Raw genomic sequence first — 20063 nt, forward strand, 5'->3', positions numbered from 1 at the left:
CTACAACCAGTGGATTTCATGTAACCCTCCTCCTTTGATTCTAATGTATAAAATAAGTTGCAAAATGGCATTTTTCTGGAGCATTTTATTAGTACATTGAGATTTTGTTTCCTGGCAATTGTCATCAGTTTGGCTCAAATAAGCTCTTATAAATTTTCTCTTAAGTTGGATGTTTTTCGTTGACGTTTTCTAGGATTTTCTCCCTCAATTCACAGTCATTCTGATAGCCCCACACACTGTCCTCTGGCCCCATTAGTCAGAAGTCTTGGGTTTTCTGCTTGAATCCTAGCCCCTCCGTGAAGTCTGATGCGTGTCCTTAGGAGAAAAGCTGTATAAATGTGTACTACACCATGCGTGGTTCCACTCTTTCAAGAGTTGGATCCTCTCCAGTATGTTCTGTTTGGGGTTGTTCTTCTGTGTATTCAAATAGTTATTTTATGTATCTTGTTCTGACTTTGTAATTGTTATTTACAGGAAGATTAGTTCTATACATGCTACTCTGCCACTATCTGAACCAGAACTCCCAAGAATTCTTTTTGGACTTACTCAATTTGAGATGACTATTTGACATCCAAGTGGAAATATAAAAAGGATATATGGATTTGGAGTTCAGTGGAGATATAGCTAACAATATGCATTTCAGAGTCATCCATGTCTATATGGAAGTTGAAGCTATAGAACTGAAGAGAACACCTACAGATGAATGTAGATAGAGAAGTATCCAAGGACTGAGTCTTGGGGTACTTCAGAGTTTAGTATATAAGAAGAAAAAGAGGATCTAGCAAAGGGGACTGAGAAAGAGTAACTAATGAGATAGGATAGTGATGGGGACAAGAGCCTGAGTAGAGTGGGTTCAAGAGACGATGGAGGGAGAGGCAGTCTCCTCATTAACATAGACAGCTATCTAGGAGTTTTGCTCTGAAAGGGAATAGTGTAATGAGCTGTAAAGTGAGATGTGGGCACCAGGCAAGTTGTATTTTAAGATGGAAGAAATGAGTCTGTTTCTTTTTTTTTTTTTTTAGCTGAGTCATCCTGCCACCTGTTGGCAGCTCAGCGGCAAATCAGCTCGGGTTGGGCATCGCACTGCTGTTGCTCAGAGCTCACACTCTTGAGCGAGCTCTTAACCAACTGAGCCACTTGGCCGGCCCATGACAGTCTGTTTCTTAGTGATGGCAATTATCCTGGAGAGAAGTAAAAGTTAAAATAATGCAGGGAAGACAGTGCAAGAGTGATGCCCTGGTGAGAGAGAATTATGGGCTTGGTTGTGAAGGCAGAGTATTTTGGGGCAGATTTAAGTGAGATAGTGGATTTGGTTATAAGAGCTTGTGAACTTGAAAGCAAGAGCACCAGTTGAGAATGAAGAGAGAATTTATGAAATCATCATCTATGAAAATGGGAATTGACTAAGGCAATTATTGGACAAACCAAAAAGCAAAAGAAAATAAAACTCATCAATGTAAGAAGCCATGATTTTAAAGTGGAATTTGTTAGCATGTTTTCGCTTAGTCACATTCAGCTGCTAGGGGACAAAAGCAGAATAGTTGGAGAGTTTAGATTTAAGAATTGCCAGGTAAGCTTATAAGACAGAAGGAGAAAGGCAATGATGCATTTATGTATACAAAGGAGTGATTATAATGTCAGAACCTGGAATTTAGGCTGGCTAAGGACCAGAAGTCAGAGCATGTGGGGAGTGAGACAATGAAAATGTGGGATTTTCAGTGGAATTCCAGTGGGTCAAATAATTGTTAAAGTTGTGGGGGCTGAGAGTGAGCTAAAAAGGTAGGAAGTGTTGATTAGAAAGTGTAATGTTTAAAACTGAGATTATGGAGCTTGTGGAGTTATTAGTAATATTAAGTCAAGAATATTCAAGTGATGCTACCTCAAGATCATGCCATTTCGTGTTTCCTTTATGAATTTATGGATTTCCAGTTCAGCTCATCCACAGTCTGAATTTTTCATTACAAATTCTTTTCACTAAAATTTTGTTGCACCATCAATAATTCATTCAAGAGTTGTGTTCTCTGCTTTTCAAGATGGCAATAATTGTAAAATTTATTTTACTAATGATTATCTTTAGTCTTGTTGTTAATATTGACTACTAACATCTTTATAATCTATAGAGAATTTGATTCCAAATCTTGCAAGCCAGTCTAGATAGGTATTATTCCATTTTGGAGAAGGAATCTCAAATTCAGAGAGATTAAGTAACATGTTCAGTCTTTTCACTACAAATCCCAATGTTGTTTCTATTATATTGGGTGGGCTTCATTCCAATAAATCTGTTCTAATATGTTAATCAGTCTAGTACCTTATTGAGTTTCCTTCCATAGACAGATGGCCCTCTTGAGATCCAGTAACAGTGTAAAAGAGCCATTCTTATAATGAGGATTTTAGAATCTATGGCCGATCAGTGTGATAGGTGGGATGTTTTGAATTCTTTGAGTAATAAGGTGTAGACAACATCCTTTTCCTCTTCTGCATACTCAAAAGGATACATAGCTCCTTTAACAGAAGTCATATAGAAGTAAAGTCAGTATTGAAGGTCAAGTCAATTATGATTAATTAATTTATAAACATTACATTTAATTCCAAGGATGATTTGAAAATCCAATCAAGTGTAACTACAAGTGTCTCAGGAATCAGAATCAATACACAATGAGGGAGAAAGTAAGTGAGGCATTTTGGGATATAAAGCTTATGAATAAGAAAAAACTCTGTCTTTCAATCTAATTTTGTATTGCTTAACTGATTACTGTTTCCTACTCTTTTAATTTTTTTAATGGAAGATGAAATGTCAAATTAGTGGAATATATTAAGGAAGCTAAAAGATAATGATAAGAAAGTTGATAAATAATAGAAAATTCACATAGGACCTAAAAATAAGAATTTTTAACATGAGATTTATAAGTACAAACTTTGGCCATAAAGGGTTTTATTATATTCAGATTTCTCAAGAGCTGTCATTTCTTAAGTTCTTTTAAAATTCTTTGTGAATATATCTCTAACCAACTGTCTAGGCATTGTAATAGCTTAAAATATGTTAAAACCAATAGGTGTTTTATTTAATAGACATTGTTATATGAGAAAGAAAATTGACCTGGCTTGACAATAATTTTCTAAGCAAACTTAACCAATTCAATTAACCTTTCTGGGCCTCATTGCTTCTTTATTAAATGTAATTTACTAGATAAACTGTAATATCGCTTATAAATTCTAAGTATGTTATCTTTTTTCTCAGATGAAGAGTAGCATTTTTAAATTTTGAAATATTACTAAAGTCATTTCTCAGGTCCCATAATCTTGTAACCAATGGTTTAAATTATAGACTTAATGGTAGAAGTGGTGATGGCTATGTATGGGAAAAGGTCAGCCTAGAAAACAATTTTTTCCTTAAAACTTTTCTTTAACTCTAGAATATAGGACTCTTTGCCAATGAAGACTCATTTCTAATTGGTAAAATTATAAGACTTTAACTGGGGAATATGACGGACCTTTCTCTATGACGGACCTTTCTTTTGTTCTTCCTTTTTTCGTCAGTCAGTGCTTTTAAAGGTGTCCCTGAATATGTGAAAGAAGACATGACTATTTTCCGATTTTCCATAGAGTGAAAATAGCATTTAGAACTCTCCAGGACTGGAAGATTATTTATTATTAGTTGAGAACGGTAATGAAACAACATTTGAATTAAAAAGAATCTCAGTTGTGGCCTCTTTATTTTATGAGGAGTGAAATAATTAGAAAAGGAGATGCTTTGCTAGTATGCATAATGAAAAAGATGACTTTAATACTGTACCAGAAAACTTTGGTTGAAATCTAATATCATATTTCTCTCAACATGCAAAAGATAAGCTTTCCCAAAGTATGAAAATTACTTTTATAGCAGAATAAAAATGATTTTAGTAATTAGAGGTTTTTTGGTTTATTTTTATTATAAAAGTAATGCAGGTACCTTGCAAGATATTGGAAAATATTTAAACTTGGAATGATATCTTAAAATTTTGAGAATTATTATAAGCAGATTTCTTTTACTAAAAGTAACTAATTTTCCAATGCTAAAAACAGGAATTATAATTCAATATGTCACAAAACCAGAAAAGGTAATAGAGCCTTTATGTAGGTCCCTTAAAGACAGATGTTTCAATAGCAGTATAACTTTATTAGATTAAAAAGCCAGCCATGTCTGGGCAACTTCCAAGAATATTTTCAACATTTAAGAATAAGGCTAAAAAGTACATAAAAAGTAAATAGTCCGTGTCCATTTCAATTTAAAGTAATTTTATTTAATACCATGTAATGTGTATGCAATCTGATGATGCATACAACTGAAGAAGTATGATTTACGATATGTAATTTGTGCTTGATGGAGTGTTTTGTAACTGTTTTATCTAGGGCCCTAAAGGAGATCCAGGATTATCCCCAGGTCAAGCTGTTTCTGGAAAAAAGGTAATTATATATGTCCGTGAAATAAAATCATGGGGGTATATTTCAAGTATTTAAAAATCATTTTTATCTTTTTTAAATGTAGATTTTATTTGATACCAGACAGAGAAGAAGAGAACTATTGAATGTTAATAAAGGAAGAAATATTTGGAAAATTTAGTAAATGATATCATCAGTTTAACTTATCGATTTAAATTTCACCATTAATTTTATTTAGTGTCTACTGTGACCTGCCAATTAGGGAGGATGAGGCAAGAAATCAGAGCAAGACATGGTCCTAACCTCAAAAATTTTGCTGTTAATATGCATTCACACACTTATACATAGATTCCAATGCCGTTTTACACCTTTTTAAAAAGGATACTTCTACATACTTTATCTTTGTTTAAGTTTCACAGTAACTCCAGTCGAGAAAACAAAATTCATGAAATTTAAATGACTCACCACATGGATATTAAGGGGTAGAATTAAATATCTAAGTTTTCTTTTAGTCCAGTATGCTTTTCATTTTATCATTACACACACACACACACACACACACACACACACACACACACTTAGGTAAAAAGAAACCAATGTTTTAAAGTAAAGATAGCAACAAAATCTTTATTAGGAAAAGGATACTGTTTTCCGGTGAGGATGAATACAAATGAAGCCTGTAGGAATACATCTGGGAAGCTTTATTTAGACAAGCACTTGATGGATATGATACAACTATAGGATGTTTTTGTTTATGTGGTATACATTAACAAACGTTTAAAATCCCTGCATAATTTTGGTGATTCCTGGGTTGAAAGCTGATCTTTCAACTGGTTTACAGAAACTCTTGTAATCTGTTTTTTTTAAAAATCACACAATATTAATGAACCTTACAAATATTATATTAACAAGTAAAAATATATATTAATCTAAAATCTGAAGAATTTTATTGCTGTGATGAAACTGGTTCACCAAATCTAAATAATTTAGAAAAGGAATGGAAGTTTATTATTAGAAACACAGTATTTCCATTGGTCCCTTAATTATCACAAGGGGAAAAATCCTATAATCTGAGAAACACAAATGCCATCTTCTAAAATGTCTAAATATAGACCACTTAATTTCTTATTTAAAATTTAGAAATTAGAGACCTACTCTGTTTGATTGATTGCTTTAAATAAACTACCCAAATTAAGTATTCAGAGTTATATCAAATGCTTAGTTTTATCTTTCCTTGAGGCTTTTCTGTGCAAAATACAGGGTGGTTCAGAATGTGTACAATATCTGTATAAAATATAGATAGGGTGATTCAGCCTGGGATCTGAGGCCTGGAAACATGTCAGTCTTTTTTCACTTTTTGAGTTACTTAGATACTAATCATGGTTAATACTACAGAGGAGAAATGTAGTAAGATACGGGACTTAATACCATGTTGCCATTGAACTTTAAGTGAAATCCAACTTAAAATTGAGAGATACATTTCTAAATTTTTAAATATATATTTCTAAATGGTAAAATTTAAAATCAATTTCTTATAAATTGTACTTTTATTAAATTGGGTTCAAATATACTGAGGTAGGATATTAGTTATACCCACACAATATGAATACAAATAAAATACAAACATTAACTTGGTGTAAGTATAGGGGGATTAGGAAACAATCGAATTCTACTTTTAACCATTTAGCCATTTTTACAATAAACATATGTTCAATGTTTAAAAAACCAAAGCAATGCAGGGTCTAGTCCTTCAGCATGTATATCAACTAAGTAATAGCTCTCATAGAGCACACATAAGTGTTTACGTCCTTTCCAGACCTCAATGGCAAGCAAAGATAACCTTTAAATAGCAGTATTTTTTCTTTTCCTATAAGACAAATGAGATATCATTCCCATTTTTTAGATGGAGGAACCCTGAAGGGGAATCAAGTAATCCACCCATGATTAGAGCTAGTGAAAGAGATGATCTCCTATTTCCTAGTGCAGTTTTCTTTTTCCCCATCAGAGTAATACATGTAAAAAAAAAAAAAAAGAAAAAGAAAAATTTGTATAAACCAGTCATCCCATCACGAATGGAAGCCATCTTAATAAAATGTTGAGAAGACACATTAAAATGAATATTACAACAAATGCAAAGGCACTTCTTTCTTAATAAACAGAAACATCCTTTTCTCTTCTGATTGTTTAATTTGATGACATATTAAACTAGATAATGTACTCAAAATTGAATACAGCATAAACAGTCGCTAGGAGTTTATTTAGGGTTATTACCTAAGTACTCTTTTTTTCTTTCAAACATCGCCTTTTTTCCTACACACAATAAATTTGTTGCAGTGGAAAAAGGAATAGGAATGGAGGTAAAGAAAAAGTGCACCTAGACTAAACAGGTTTAAAATTATTCCCCCATTTTTTTTTTGACATGTTTTTTCCCTGTCAATTCACACAGCCTCCTCCAGATCTTTCTTTGTCACTTCTACCTGCCACAGACACTCCTTCCACCTCACTGGTATACTTTCTCCTTCCTAGATGTGCTCACAGCCCTCATCAAAGATGGGGGAAAGAGGGATGGATGGGCCTAATAGGTGAAGTTGAGCCAAACACAAGGCCCTCCTGATAATTTTTCACTGCAGTTACACCCCAGTGGTTCGTTTGCCCAGCAGAAGGTGCCCGGGCAGCCCTGGACGCGGCAGTGCCCCTTTCCGTGGTGCTCTATGTGAACCCAGCCCTGTCCAGCAGCCCTGCGGAGTGGGAGGACCTTCCGGTCTCAGTGGTTACCAGAAAGAGTAGGCCTTATCACTCCATTGCTGCCACGTAAAGCACTTATAGAATTTTAAAATAAACTCTTTTAGTTTTTTAAAAAAGGGTAAACCTTGGAATGGTGGGAATTTGGGAGGGAAGGGCATTCCTAGAGAAAAGAATATCAGAGAAAAAGGAGCAGGGCCCTGGCAGCAGAGAAGTACAGTCCAGGTATTCAGCACTGGAAGAGATAAGGTCTGGACGCCTCAGAAAAGGCCTCACGAGGCCTCAGAAATGAGGTGGAACTTGAGCCAGACTGTGAAGATCAGAAATGAATGCCGTAAGATCTTGATGTCCAAGTGAGATACTGCAGCAACAGAATTCTAATTTTCAGTCCTCTTTCATAACGTTAAACCTCTGTGTTTTGTTCATAGGGTGATCAAGGCCTTTCTGGATTAATGGGGCCCCCTGGCATGCAAGGTGATAAGGTGAGATGTAGTTTTACTTCGACATAATTGGATGTCATATGGATCTGGGAGCTCATCAATTACTAAGATCTCAGTTTGAAGTTGAGCGCAAAGCCAATGCTTTAAATTTCTTATCTCAGCAACAGGAATTAGGTTGCTGTCCTAATTCAGGAAAGCGGTACCCACAAAAGGCAGGGTTTTAGGAAAGGAAAAGAAAACCCCTTCAGTTAATGATGAGTTAAGTCACCGATAGAATATTGAAGCTTTTTTTCTTTTTTGTTATATTAGGGGAACGACCTACTTTTCAAACTTTGAAGTCCCTTTTTAAGTTTTATATGTCCAAAGTGAGGTATACGTGGTTAAAGTTAATACACTTGGCTTTTTTAAGGGGTTCTCATTTTATTAGTAAGTAATAATCTCTGCCATGATTTGCACAGGAATATATAAAGGTAGGGTAGAAGTGAGGATTGGGGATAGCTACTAAAAAACAGTAGTAATATGCATATGATTTGGCTTTTTCTGAGGTAAAAAGGAATACTAACACAACTGCTATAATCATTTCATAAAAATATGTTGTGTAGTTTCCTGGATTAACACGAGAGTAAATTCTCCTCTCTATATTAAGCTTGTTTTGTTTCCTCAGACACTGAGTTGTTGATTTTCTGCAGGAGATAAAGAAGACACAAACTTTTTTTGTAAGGTATTAAGAGCTCCAGAATATTGGAGGGCAGTATTTGATGTGATATGGATGTCTAAATGCATATGATAGCTGTGTTGGTGTCTTCATGTGTCATATTTCTTCCCTCTTGGTAGATTTAGGTTGGAAGTGGTAGTCAAGACTCTGGTTACTTGATTCAAATCCCATCTGCCATTTTCTTGGTCCCATAGACCTTGGGTAGGTTGTTTAAAACTCTCTAAGCTTTAGTTACCTCATCTTTAAAATGTGAAGATGATACTATCCGTTTCATAGGGAGTTCTTGGGAACATGGAATGAGATAATCCACGCCACTACAGTGTCAGACAAATAGCAAGCCCTTAATAAATGTTAACCGTTAGTTATTCATCTGGTTTCGGAAAGGATCCTGACCTGGTTTGCTTTCCTTCATAACCCCTGCTAAAGGGCTGAGTTGTGAAATGATGAAAAAGGTTGTGATCTCATGGAATGTTTTTTCCTCCCTTGACCACACCACACCATTATTCTTATGGTTTTCAGACTAGTCTTCATCCTAGACAGTACTTAGAATCTGATAACTCCTTTGAGGTTGTTGGTTGCTCCCATGGAGACATGAAACTGCAGCGTGATCATTTCTAACAGAATTCGTCTTAAATACAGTCATGAATTTGTTTAATTAATGCTACTTAGCATACCTTTGTCCACTAAGTATACCTCTGAAGAAACTACTGACAAATAGCGTCAAACAAAGAAAATCTCATAATACCTAAATCTTGTTTTATTTGATATGAAATATATCTTATTTCATCCTAAAGAATAACATTGCATATGAGAGAAAAACAAACTAATCATTACGTTCTGAGGTTAGATGATGTCTGTGATTCATGAAATTAGCAATCCAGAAAGAGAAATACTGAGTAAAGGTTGAGTGGTTATTGTGTAGAAAAATATATGTATTTATAGAGAAAATTTTAAAAGACTGATTTTAGCTATTAGAGCAGATTATCATTTAAACTTTGAAATTGTACTCATCTAAAGCAGAGGATGTCAGTTTCCAAAGTCCTGTGAATGTATATGGGTCTTGGCCAGTCAGTATTTTAAAATATTAAGAAGAATATATTCTTATTGGTCTGTGTAAATCTAGTGAAGTAAAATAACAGCATTAATATAAACAAACTAGAACATAGATTGCATATCTTTCACAGACTTCTTCTTCTCTTATATGATTTTTTAAACTTTTAAAATCTAGCTTTTATTGTTAACTAATAGAAATAGATCCTATAGAAGTCAGGGGTCTTGCTATATTATTAATTATTAGTTATAGCTGAATTTTCTCTAGAGAAGCCTTAGTTGAAAGTATTTAAAAACTAAATTACTTTCTGGTAAATGAAGCATCCATGGTTTACTACGATTTGACAGGTCAGAACAGTGTTGAAATATTTGAGATGATATTATAATTTTTCTGAGAATGTTTTCTCCCTTTTCAGAGTGTCTACTAATGCAAACTATATACAGATATTTAAAAAGCAAGTATTGCTAGGAAAAGAACATAAGGACTCAACCTAAACCTAAACTAATTCTCCATATAGCAGGATTGCAACAAGTTTTCATCACACTATGCACATGTCTTACCTTAATATGAATATGCAGTAGAAATACATTCAAAATGAGCTTGGTAGACCGTTACCGTGGTTTGTATGAAAGGGGAAAGGACAAGACTGATTAGTGGGTAGAATTTTCAGGTACATCATGAGCTGTTTTTATGGCATTTACTAACTTTGGTTCAGTTTTTTGGACAGCCTAGGCCACTATCAGAGTTACTTCCTACAAACAGGATCCATGCTTGGAGAACCTAGAATAATGGCTCTATTAGCTGCAACCTAGGGACTCCTATTCCTTTATCCTTGTAGTTCTACCCCTATAGTACTAGATAAATTCTATAGTCAAGACAAGAACTTAATTTATTCATTTTGTAAGTGAGAAATCTCAGATAAGCCCAGAGAGTTTGAGAGAATTGCTCATGGCCACTCAGAGTTATGGCAGGATCAAGAGATAAAGCTCGCTGATACTGAATCCACTGTGTTTTTAACTATTCTGTGCATATTATGAGAGGTGGATAAGGTGCTTGGGTTTTGATTAATATAAATTTTATTGCATCTATTTGTCTATTAAATTATGAATTATTATAACTGCAAATATTAATAGTAGCTATTTTATTATGTGCAGTATTCCATTGTCTCTGCTGAGCCCTATTACTTCCCTCTTAAAACAACCCATTGAGATCGATACTATGTTCAGTGTGTCATAAATAAGTTAATTGAGGTTTAAAAGGGTTAAATCACTTACCCAAGGCCAAACAACTATTAATCAGCAGAGTGACTCAAATCTAAGCCTATTTGACACTTGATAACTTTGAATACTGCTTCCCCATTAATAAATTAGTTCTTTAAGCCAATATTTCTTAGGTGTGTATTTCTGTACTCTGTCTCCAGCATGTATGCAAAAGGAAATAAAATTTTGTTTTTCAAGAAAGGCAAGGCAACAAATATAGTTTTGGATGACAGATAATAATGACTTCATTATCCCTTTTTTCTGGAAGTATCTGGACCTATTAAAATTCTAATATAAGCCATTCTCAAGTCCTCTTTAAAATGGCTACAATAAAGTTATGTAGAGAACACTGACAACTCATGAAAAACTGTTGAGATAAACAGAAGACTAATGTGAAAAAGGTTCTGAAAACTGGAAGTAATATTGAGACAGAAATAATAAAGCAAGCAAATCAGCAATAATTTTTTTCACTCTTCAGTAGATTTTTTGGTTTGCTTCTTTCTTTTTCCCCCTTTTCTCTCTCTCCCCTCTACTTTTTTTTAACAAGTATTAACATCTTTAACAAGCAGTGTGTTTCCCCATATTGTCTGATTACATTGCCTCAACTTAGTCACCTTCATATAACTCTTATTTTCCTAGGAACTGAAGTATGTTTTCACTTCCCACTAAATGTCTAAATTTGTGCCAAAAAGCAGATAAGTTGGATCCAGAGTACATGCTGAGTTGGATGGAAGACAAGCGTCATAATTCTGAGCTTGGACTCCAGATGGATTTTTAAATTGGTTTTTAATATAGCCAATCAGTTGCTACATTAGTATTGGAAGCCCCCTATTTAAAATTGTAAGACCATTAACAGTGATTTTGGTTGAAGCAATTTTTCTAGGATTAGGAGGATATGCCAGATGAGCATAACTCAGAGCAATTGTGAAATGTGATGTGCACATTTTAAATCAGGTTTTTATGAATAATGTGTGGCAGTATTCTTCTGAATATCATAAAATACTAGCTACTATGGCTTTAGTAATAATTACAAATCAGTGTGAATTCTTATTCTATTTTGGTGGAATTATTGCAGTTAGTTATTTTAGAAAATATTTCCATTACATAGGAGGTGCACAGTTAATATCTTCATAAAGTTGGAAAGGAAAAAAGAACTGAAAGTATCAAGTGGAGTGCATTGTGATTTATCTGTCACTCAAAAACTGTACAGGTTTTCATTTGTTTAAAGCAAGGACAGTAGGAAGGAGCCACAATAATAGCGAACCTTGATGACAACAACAGTAAGAAAAATCAGGAATAGCATAAAATTAGTGCTTGGAGAGAGAAATAAGGAGAATTCCACTCTTCCATAGTTAATTCTGTAGTTCACCTTCTCACCTGTACATTATCCCTATACAAATCTACAGAGCTACATTTTATTTTAGGCCGGTTCCCACTGCAAGTGTAGTACTAAAAGTCTAATACAAATGTTGCTTAGGAGCTGTGCCGTCAACCACTGTTACCATCTCCTCTGCCATCTGTTATTCCCACTAATGGTAGGGAAGTTGAGAACAAGGCAACACAGTATGAACACACCCCCCCCCCCAGACAAGTCAGTGGTTGCCAAAGTGGTGTAATTTGTGGGACTTTGAAAATGTCCCTGTGTCCAAAGATATTTCCCTCAGTCTGGCTCTTCTGATTGACATTCTAGCATTAGCGATAAATGCGTTTGGCTAAAAGTATTTTAGTTTCCAGAAGTTCTTTAAAAAAATTTCCATGTCCTCAGAAAATGCTGTTCTCTGTCATGTAGCACCATGACAAACGAGAATTAGTTTATCATATTGTTTTCTCCATGAGAACTCGTTGGAAAAGACTACAACAAGCATTGATGGGACCAAAGTAAAAATTGAGTACTAATTAGAGGAGGTTAGTGGGTCCGTTTTGGGAGGAGGTTGGGACAAAGGTTGGCATGAGGAAAGTATGTTCCAAGAGAAGGGGAGGTAGATAGAATGGAGAGGTTTGTATGATATTCATCCTATAAATTAAGTCTCTTCAAGCTCTCCAGTTATCTGAGATCATTCTTCTGTTAAATTAAAAAATAATAATAATGGTAATTAAACTTGTTCTTAGGACTTTAGAAAACGTATTGCCTTACTTCAGGAAATGTTTACATCCTCTCGTTTGTTGATTTTCATCTCATTCTGAATTCTTGCTTAGGGTTTGTTTTTTTTTTATCAACTATGGCCAACTATTTCTCAATTTTGCCTTAGCTTTCTCTGGTTATTTTGGCAAAAGCGTGGTTATTGGCCTTCGTCTGTAAGCATCAAAGCATAGCTGACATGAGTCCTGCAGTGTTTGGCAAATTTTATTAGAAACTTGGAATTGCCTAATCTATAAACTAATGTTATTACATTATAGAAAAAAGAAAATTTAATATTGACTTTCAGACAACAATGCAGTAGTGGCAGCTGAAGGGAAGTACGATATATGAGTGATGTAGGAGTCCTGAAGTGCAAAGGACTCTGTGTGATTCACTATGGTGTCTCAGCCCAGTGTCGGGCTCATAACAAGCACATATTAGTGAATGAATGAACGTTGCTGCTCTTAAGTTAGACTTTGCCCTTTCACTTGGTTGTGGTGGTCATCTTATTTCCCTATATACAGATAACTGACAGAATTTTTAAGATTTGACAAAATTTTTTTAAGGTCACAGAACAATTGTAACTTTTCCATTTTTAAGATTGTTTTGCATGGTTTCAGCTTGTATGGTCAGCTTTATGGTCCTATACTACCATGCAAAGAGAGGATGGCCTATATATAAATGGTACCACTGTTTTCTTCATGGATAAACATTTTAATTATCCAAATTTGAACTACCTGAGGAAGTTCAAGTATATACTTGAAATTTGTGTCTTTCAATATTTCTGATTTTGATTCAATTGTATTTCTTTTTTTATTTCTTTTTATCTTTGTCCTGTTTAGTCACCTATTGATAAAATGCTTGCAAGGTCCAAATTCTTGTTAAAATAAGTATTAAAATTAAAATCTCTATATTAAAACTAGATTCTAAGCCCCATTTGCTGTTGAAGTTCTTGATAAGGCAACTTTCCATCACAACAAAAATTGAAATAATTCTATAAGTAATTGTTTTTGGGTTTTTGATCTGTTCTAAAAATAGAATTTGCAGGGCTGGCTAAGTGGCTCAATTGGTTAAGAACTCACTCAACAGTGCAAGCTCTGACCAGTAGGATTGCCAGTTCAATTCCCAACCCGAGCTGAGCTGCTGCTGAGCTGCCAACAGGTGGCAGAATGGCTCAGCTAAAAAAATAGATAAATAAAAAAATAAAAACAGAATTTATAAATTTCCAATTGGCATTCCTTAAGGAATGTGTTCACATCAGTTTTTCTCAATACATTCATCAGATAAAAAATCATAAGTTGTTAGTCCTTGGAGCTTTTTTTGTTATTCTTCCAGTAACTCAAATAATATTTTTAAAAGACTACAATATAAACTAATTTTTTAAAATATAATGCCAGATCTCTAGATTGGAGCTATGCCAAAGCTTGAATGCAGGCAGTTTCCCCAAGAACTTATTCCCTTTGCTTTTTAAAACGTTATAGACTAGTGTTTAAGTAGAAAATAAATGAGTTATATAATCACAAATTTAGGGAATAAATGGAGGCCTTTATACAATAGTGGTGCTAACTCTAGTATATTATACATATAATATTACATCAAAAATAAACAAGACATTCTTTCTCCTACTTATTACCTTTCATTTCAACATTAAGAGAATTGAGACATCATATTAAATACTTAGAATCCATTTTTCCACCCAAGTAACTCTCAGATCCACCCTTGTCTTTTCATTAATTCATTCACTCAAGTCTCTCCAACAGTTAATTACCCTGCTCTAGGTACTGAGGATACCACTTTGAATAAAATTGACAAGGAACTTAACTTAAGTTTAAACTCCTTAAGGGCCTTATATATCATCTCTAACTCTACCACTCAAATCTAATTTATAATCCTCTTTCACCTACACTATCGTAATAGCCCTACCGGACCCACTGTCTTCCATCCTACTACATCCCAGAGTCCCCATCTTGGTTTCAGGTCATTTGACCACGGGAACCTGAATCTGTTTTTTCTCTAATACATGTATCAATCTAGGATTCTTCCTACACCTCCAAGCCTGAATTGACTCTTATATATGCCTTTGTTTTTCATTCAATGAAAGCTAAATTCAAAAAAATAAAGTGGTGGGCTGGCCGAGTGGCGCGTTGGTTAAGAACTGACTTGGGACGCCAGAGGGCCCCGGTTCGGATCCCACATATGAGGGCCAGTGACACTGCCCTCCACAGCTAAGATGCTGAACAACAGCTCAACCTGGAGCTGGGCTGCTGTGAGTCGCTGGCGACGGCGTAGGCTGCAGCCCCTGTGGCAGTGGGTTGCCATGGGCTACCATATATAGCCAGCAGCCAGCGTGAGCAGCCAGCAGCCACAGTGAGCAGCCATCCAGAAGCCGGCGACTGATGTGCCTCGCCCGGGGAAGAGCGCAATGATGGTGCCAACTTGGGCCAGTGAAGCAACGTCCTCCACAACTAGACGGAAGAACAAAACAACAGCAACTTGTCTGTTCCCCATCCCCCAATTCCCCAGCACTGTTCCCATCCCAATTCCCCAATTAAAAAAAAAAATCTTTAAAAAATAAATAAATAAATAAATAAATAAAGTGGTGACTTTTTCACAGATTCAAATAATCACAGAATGCAAGCAATAAAAGAAAATTTATTAATAATGTAACTCAATGCAGCCATTTTACAAATGAAGACTTTAAAGCTCATGACAGCTAGTTAGTGACAAAACTGGATCTAGAACTTAGTGTACTTGGTCTGTTCTTCATTGTTATGTTATTAGCCTTAAAACAAAAACAAAAACATTTTGTTCTACTTAGGCTCTTTTGATTGCAAAGGATGGAGACAGGCTATCTCAAGGAAGAGAGAATTGTTTCAATCCTCTCTGCAGTATTAAAGGAAGCAGAGACCCATGGAATCTAAAAATAGGTGCTGTAATATGACTTGGCCTCATGCAGACAGGCACTGATTCAAAGTAGCTCTGAGTATCTTAGCAGCATTAGTTTGTAGATCTTTTACTCTTTTTTTTCTACTAGGATTGCTACTCATCTATTCTCTGCATCTCCCTTTTTGTTATCTTGCTTTCCCTCTAACAACTTTCTTTCTCAACATAGTTTCTGCTTACTCTAAATTTTTTACTTACACTTTGACTTTCTTGCAGCATCTGGTTGCCCCTACTCTGTCTCTTAACCTTTCTGCATGACTCTTTCCAGCTTCAGCCCCCTATTGCTAAGTACCTGAATCAGTCACTTTCCCCCCCTCCCCCTCCCCTTCTTTCCTTTCTCCCTTCCTCTCTCTCTGTCTCTCTTTTTAAATTAAACTTAATAAAAGAGAATTTGACTGGCCTAGCTTGTTCCTATTTGAACAAACATCTTCATTGCAAATGACCTTGCAGGCCACTGGCCAGACTTTGTACTGGCCACCATCTCTTGTGGCTGAGGTGGTGTAGGAGTGAGCTCATGAAGAAAAGGTCATGACTGTTGGGTGCTGCCCCCTTATCCGCATCTCTGGATGATAAAGAATCCCTACAGACGGAATTGTACATACAGAAGATACCGTGATTAATATGTCTAGTTCCCTAGGATAAAGTGCTTCAGGGAAAGTGAGCTAACAAAGAAGTTGTACCACCGCTGCATTCTGTTGACCCATGACCTAGGGAGGGAAGACACTCTGGTCAGAAAATCAGGTGGTGGCCAAAGAAAGGGAAGTATGCAGCTGGACTCAAGGGTTCACAGAAATAAGAATATGTAAGTAAGTAAATAAATAAACACATACTTTAAAAAAAAGAAAGAAGAAAAAGAAAAAGGCTTATCGCAGAGAGTTTTTCTTCCCATGTGCCCCTCACCCTCGCACCTCATTCTTCATCTTCCTGACACTCTCCTAGAAACTATTAGCTTCCACCATCTTCGAGCTGCCTCATCCCAGCGAGCCACCACCACTGTCTTAATGCTGAGGACAGCTCTGATTTCCTATTACAAAGAGGGAAAGAAACACTTAGCTTTGTGGATATTTTTATTTGTAGAATCTTGTATAACATCTCAACAACCAAAAACAATATGTCTCATGTTTTTCATTAGGCAGATCTTTAGTTATCTTAAACTATATATGTATATATATATATATATATATATATATATATATATAAGAGTTTATATATATGAGTTTATATATATATATGAGTTTATATATATATATATATATAAACTCAGCAAAATTGAGTTAAGACATTGGGTATATTAGCTGCTATTGGTAAATGTGTAGCTTTAATAATACCATGATTTTATGAAACATAGCTCCTTTTATTGATTTGTCTTGGTGGTCTATAATTAATGTTTGAGCATGTTGATTTGAATGAGGACAGCCAGTATTTGAGTCCGAGACAACTATAGCATATCAAATAATTAGAAGAGCAGGTTACTCATTTCTTGAGACAGCTATCAAACCAGCATGATTCCACCTTATTACTCTCATGGCTTTGGTCAAATCATTGAATTTCTCAGAGCTAGTTTTCTTATCTGTAAAATGGGAAAAATGTCTACTTCATAAGATTGCCATAGAATTAACAGGTATTTGGAAGTGATTAGCACAATGTCTGGCATATAGTAGCTCAATGAAGTTCCTGTGTTCCTTCCTTCCTTTCCCCACCTCCTTTTTTCCATTCTTTCTCATTGTCACTTTTCTGATCTCTTTCTAATAAATAGCCTAATCACAAAAGAACCAAACTCCCAGAGGATAGGCCTTTATCTCTGCCCTCTTCTTTTTTTCCTTCTGTCACTTCTTTCTTACTAATATGCTTACATATAACACACAGATAACACAAAAATCTTTGTCTCGAAACTTGCTTTCTTACTTTTTCCAGTCTTCTCTCTGGTTCCCAAAAGGCACCTGTACTTGAACATTTTACTGTTAAGTTTAACATCTCAAAAGCTGCTTAAATCATTTCCTTATTTTTGAAATAGACACCTCTTCTAATTTCCCTATCATCTGACCAAAGCATCTTCTTTCTCTAATTCATTAATCCAAGTTGATAAACCCTTAGTGATTAACCCTGAATAACTCTTTTCACTATATTACTCTGTATTCTGAAACTGCAAAAGCTTATCTTCTGTCTGTAGTATATTAATTGGAAGTTTTTTGATATGTATAAGCTATCATTTTTTTCAGGTTTTTGAGTAATAATTTGCTTAAAAATCTTCTGAGTTTCTTAAAAAAGGAATTTTTTTTTCTTTTTCTTTTACGTATGCCAAAATCTAGTAAGGATTGACTTACTGATTGTTGATTAGAGCTGTACAAGTAAGCTCCAAAGTGTTCCTTTATTTCTTCCTATCCTTTCTTTTAGCTTCTTTCATGTTGCTCAAAGAAGCAGCTCTTTCTAGAGGAAAAAGGATATTATCTATTTTACATTTTAGCGTGTTAATGAGAGAAATTAAGATTTGATTTGGGTTCTATTTGGAAATTTTTTTGTTACTATTTTTTTTAATTGAGATATAATTGACACATAACATTTGTTACTAATTTCTTAGGCAGCTTTATAAAACCCCTTTTGATAGACCTGTGAGCAGGCTCTTTCATTTGTCTCAACTTATTCATGGAGTGTTATCACAGTGATTTGAATTAGAGAAACTGTGTGGATGTGGTCTAGTTTTTCAATAATTACAAACAGATTTTGTCTGAGGGCATTTTGTTTCAGCATTAATGAACTAAAACCAACTTTATAAAATGATAGCAAAATTTAGCAGCTCCATTGCTAGATGCTAGCCTTTTATAAAAGAAGCTGTTCTTTATTCTCTGTTCTATACTATGCTACCATTTTAGTTGATAATAACAAATCACTCAAATAATACTGAAAAATAATTAAGAATATTAATAAAATTTATTGCTTAATAAAAATTAAATTCTTATTTAATTTATTAAGAAATACATTAGTAATAATTACATTTGTATTGATGAGGAAACCAAAAGTTGGGGTAAAATACAACTTAGAACTTATGTTTAGTTATTTAGTTTATATGGGTTTACTTTTCATAGCATTTCTTCACCTTTTTCTTCCAGGGTCTCAAAGGACACCCAGGGCCCCCAGGACTCCGAGGTGAACAAGTAAGTACTTCCTTTATAAAACTTGTATCTTCTCTAGTGAAAAAGATACCCATTAGGGAACTTCATTGAGATCACTTACTATTTCAATTTTTCTTCTCAATGATTTTCACTGTTTAGTACAGGATGAGCTTTTAACTGATTATCTATTATAATTTTGCTTTATTTTATTTTATCTTATTTTTCATATTCCATACTGACTTTCACTATTTGCCTAACATGCTCCAGAGCAGCGGTTCTTAAACTTTTGTGGTTCATAAGACTCTTTGGGAATCTCATAAATGCTATGAACACTTTCTTTAGAAAATACACTTATGCATGCACACACACACAAATACAGACATACACATACACACACACACACCCCTGATTTTTTGTACAGTTTCAAGGGCTTGCCTGTTCACTAAATCCTATTCATAGCTGTTTGTTCCCTGACCCTTGCATGATGGAATGCAAATAAATTTTAAGAAAAATTCAAATTAGAATGGCAGATATGCTGTTGTTCATTATACACATATGCATATATTTAAAACTCAAGATAGTTTTGGAACTGCAGTATTTAGTTTTAATCATGTCATTCCTTCTCTCTCCCACCAGAAAATATTATATCATTTTGCCACAGGAAAAAAAAAGTTATATCTCTTGTTTTCAATGCAGTGTGTACTAGGCCAATATGAACAAAGCAATAGAAAGGGTAGGAGATTAAAAATTAACTAGGGTGACAGATACCATTATTGGAGATTCAGCAGAGAGTCCCAGGAAGCCCTGAAGAGAGCTCCAGAAAGAAATGTGATGGAGATTGGCCCTGAGGGAAAGATATAAATGGAGAAATAAAGCTAATTTTCTATTTCATTCATGTTAATTGGGCTAGTACACTCTGTTCAGTACCTGAGACTTAATTTTTCAAGAACACTAATTACTAGGCTTGGCAACCAAACTGATGTATGTTTCTGTAACAGGTGAAATCTCAGTTTCCTGAAGATTAAACAAGTGTTGAAAAGCACTTAAACACTTGTGGGTAAAAATTAGAAGGGTGGGAGGGACTAGTCTTTGGATAGAAAAATAAATTCCTAGAATACCTCTTTGGCAGAAATGTGTGGATTCCAATGAAAAAGAAAAGGTGATATTTTACAAGTAAATGAAAAATTGATCTTGTGTCAGTATTGACCAGTTCTCTTACAACAGCTCTATAACCTAGTTCTGTTAGTGTACCTGTTGATCTGTTG

At 34.8% G+C, this 20063-nt stretch overlaps 1 protein-coding gene across 1 annotated transcript in view; it reads left to right on the forward strand.

The window, feature by feature from the left end:
• The window catches only part of LOC109376507 (collagen alpha-1(XXIV) chain-like), a gene marked incomplete at its 3' end in the record, with an annotated part of 104510 nt that overhangs the window by 42084 nt on the left and 42363 nt on the right, over positions 1 to 20063 (forward strand). Inside the window, exons 7-9 of the mRNA XM_019632438.1 lie at positions 4390 to 4443; positions 7590 to 7643; positions 18796 to 18840. Coding sequence (XP_019487983.1) covers positions 4390 to 4443; positions 7590 to 7643; positions 18796 to 18840 — 153 coding nt within the window. The remainder of the gene's footprint in view (positions 1 to 4389; positions 4444 to 7589; positions 7644 to 18795; positions 18841 to 20063) is intronic.

This window comes from Hipposideros armiger, unplaced genomic scaffold (assembly GCF_001890085.2).
Source record: "Hipposideros armiger isolate ML-2016 unplaced genomic scaffold, ASM189008v1 scaffold_1140, whole genome shotgun sequence".
NCBI lineage: Eukaryota > Metazoa > Chordata > Mammalia > Chiroptera > Hipposideridae > Hipposideros > Hipposideros armiger.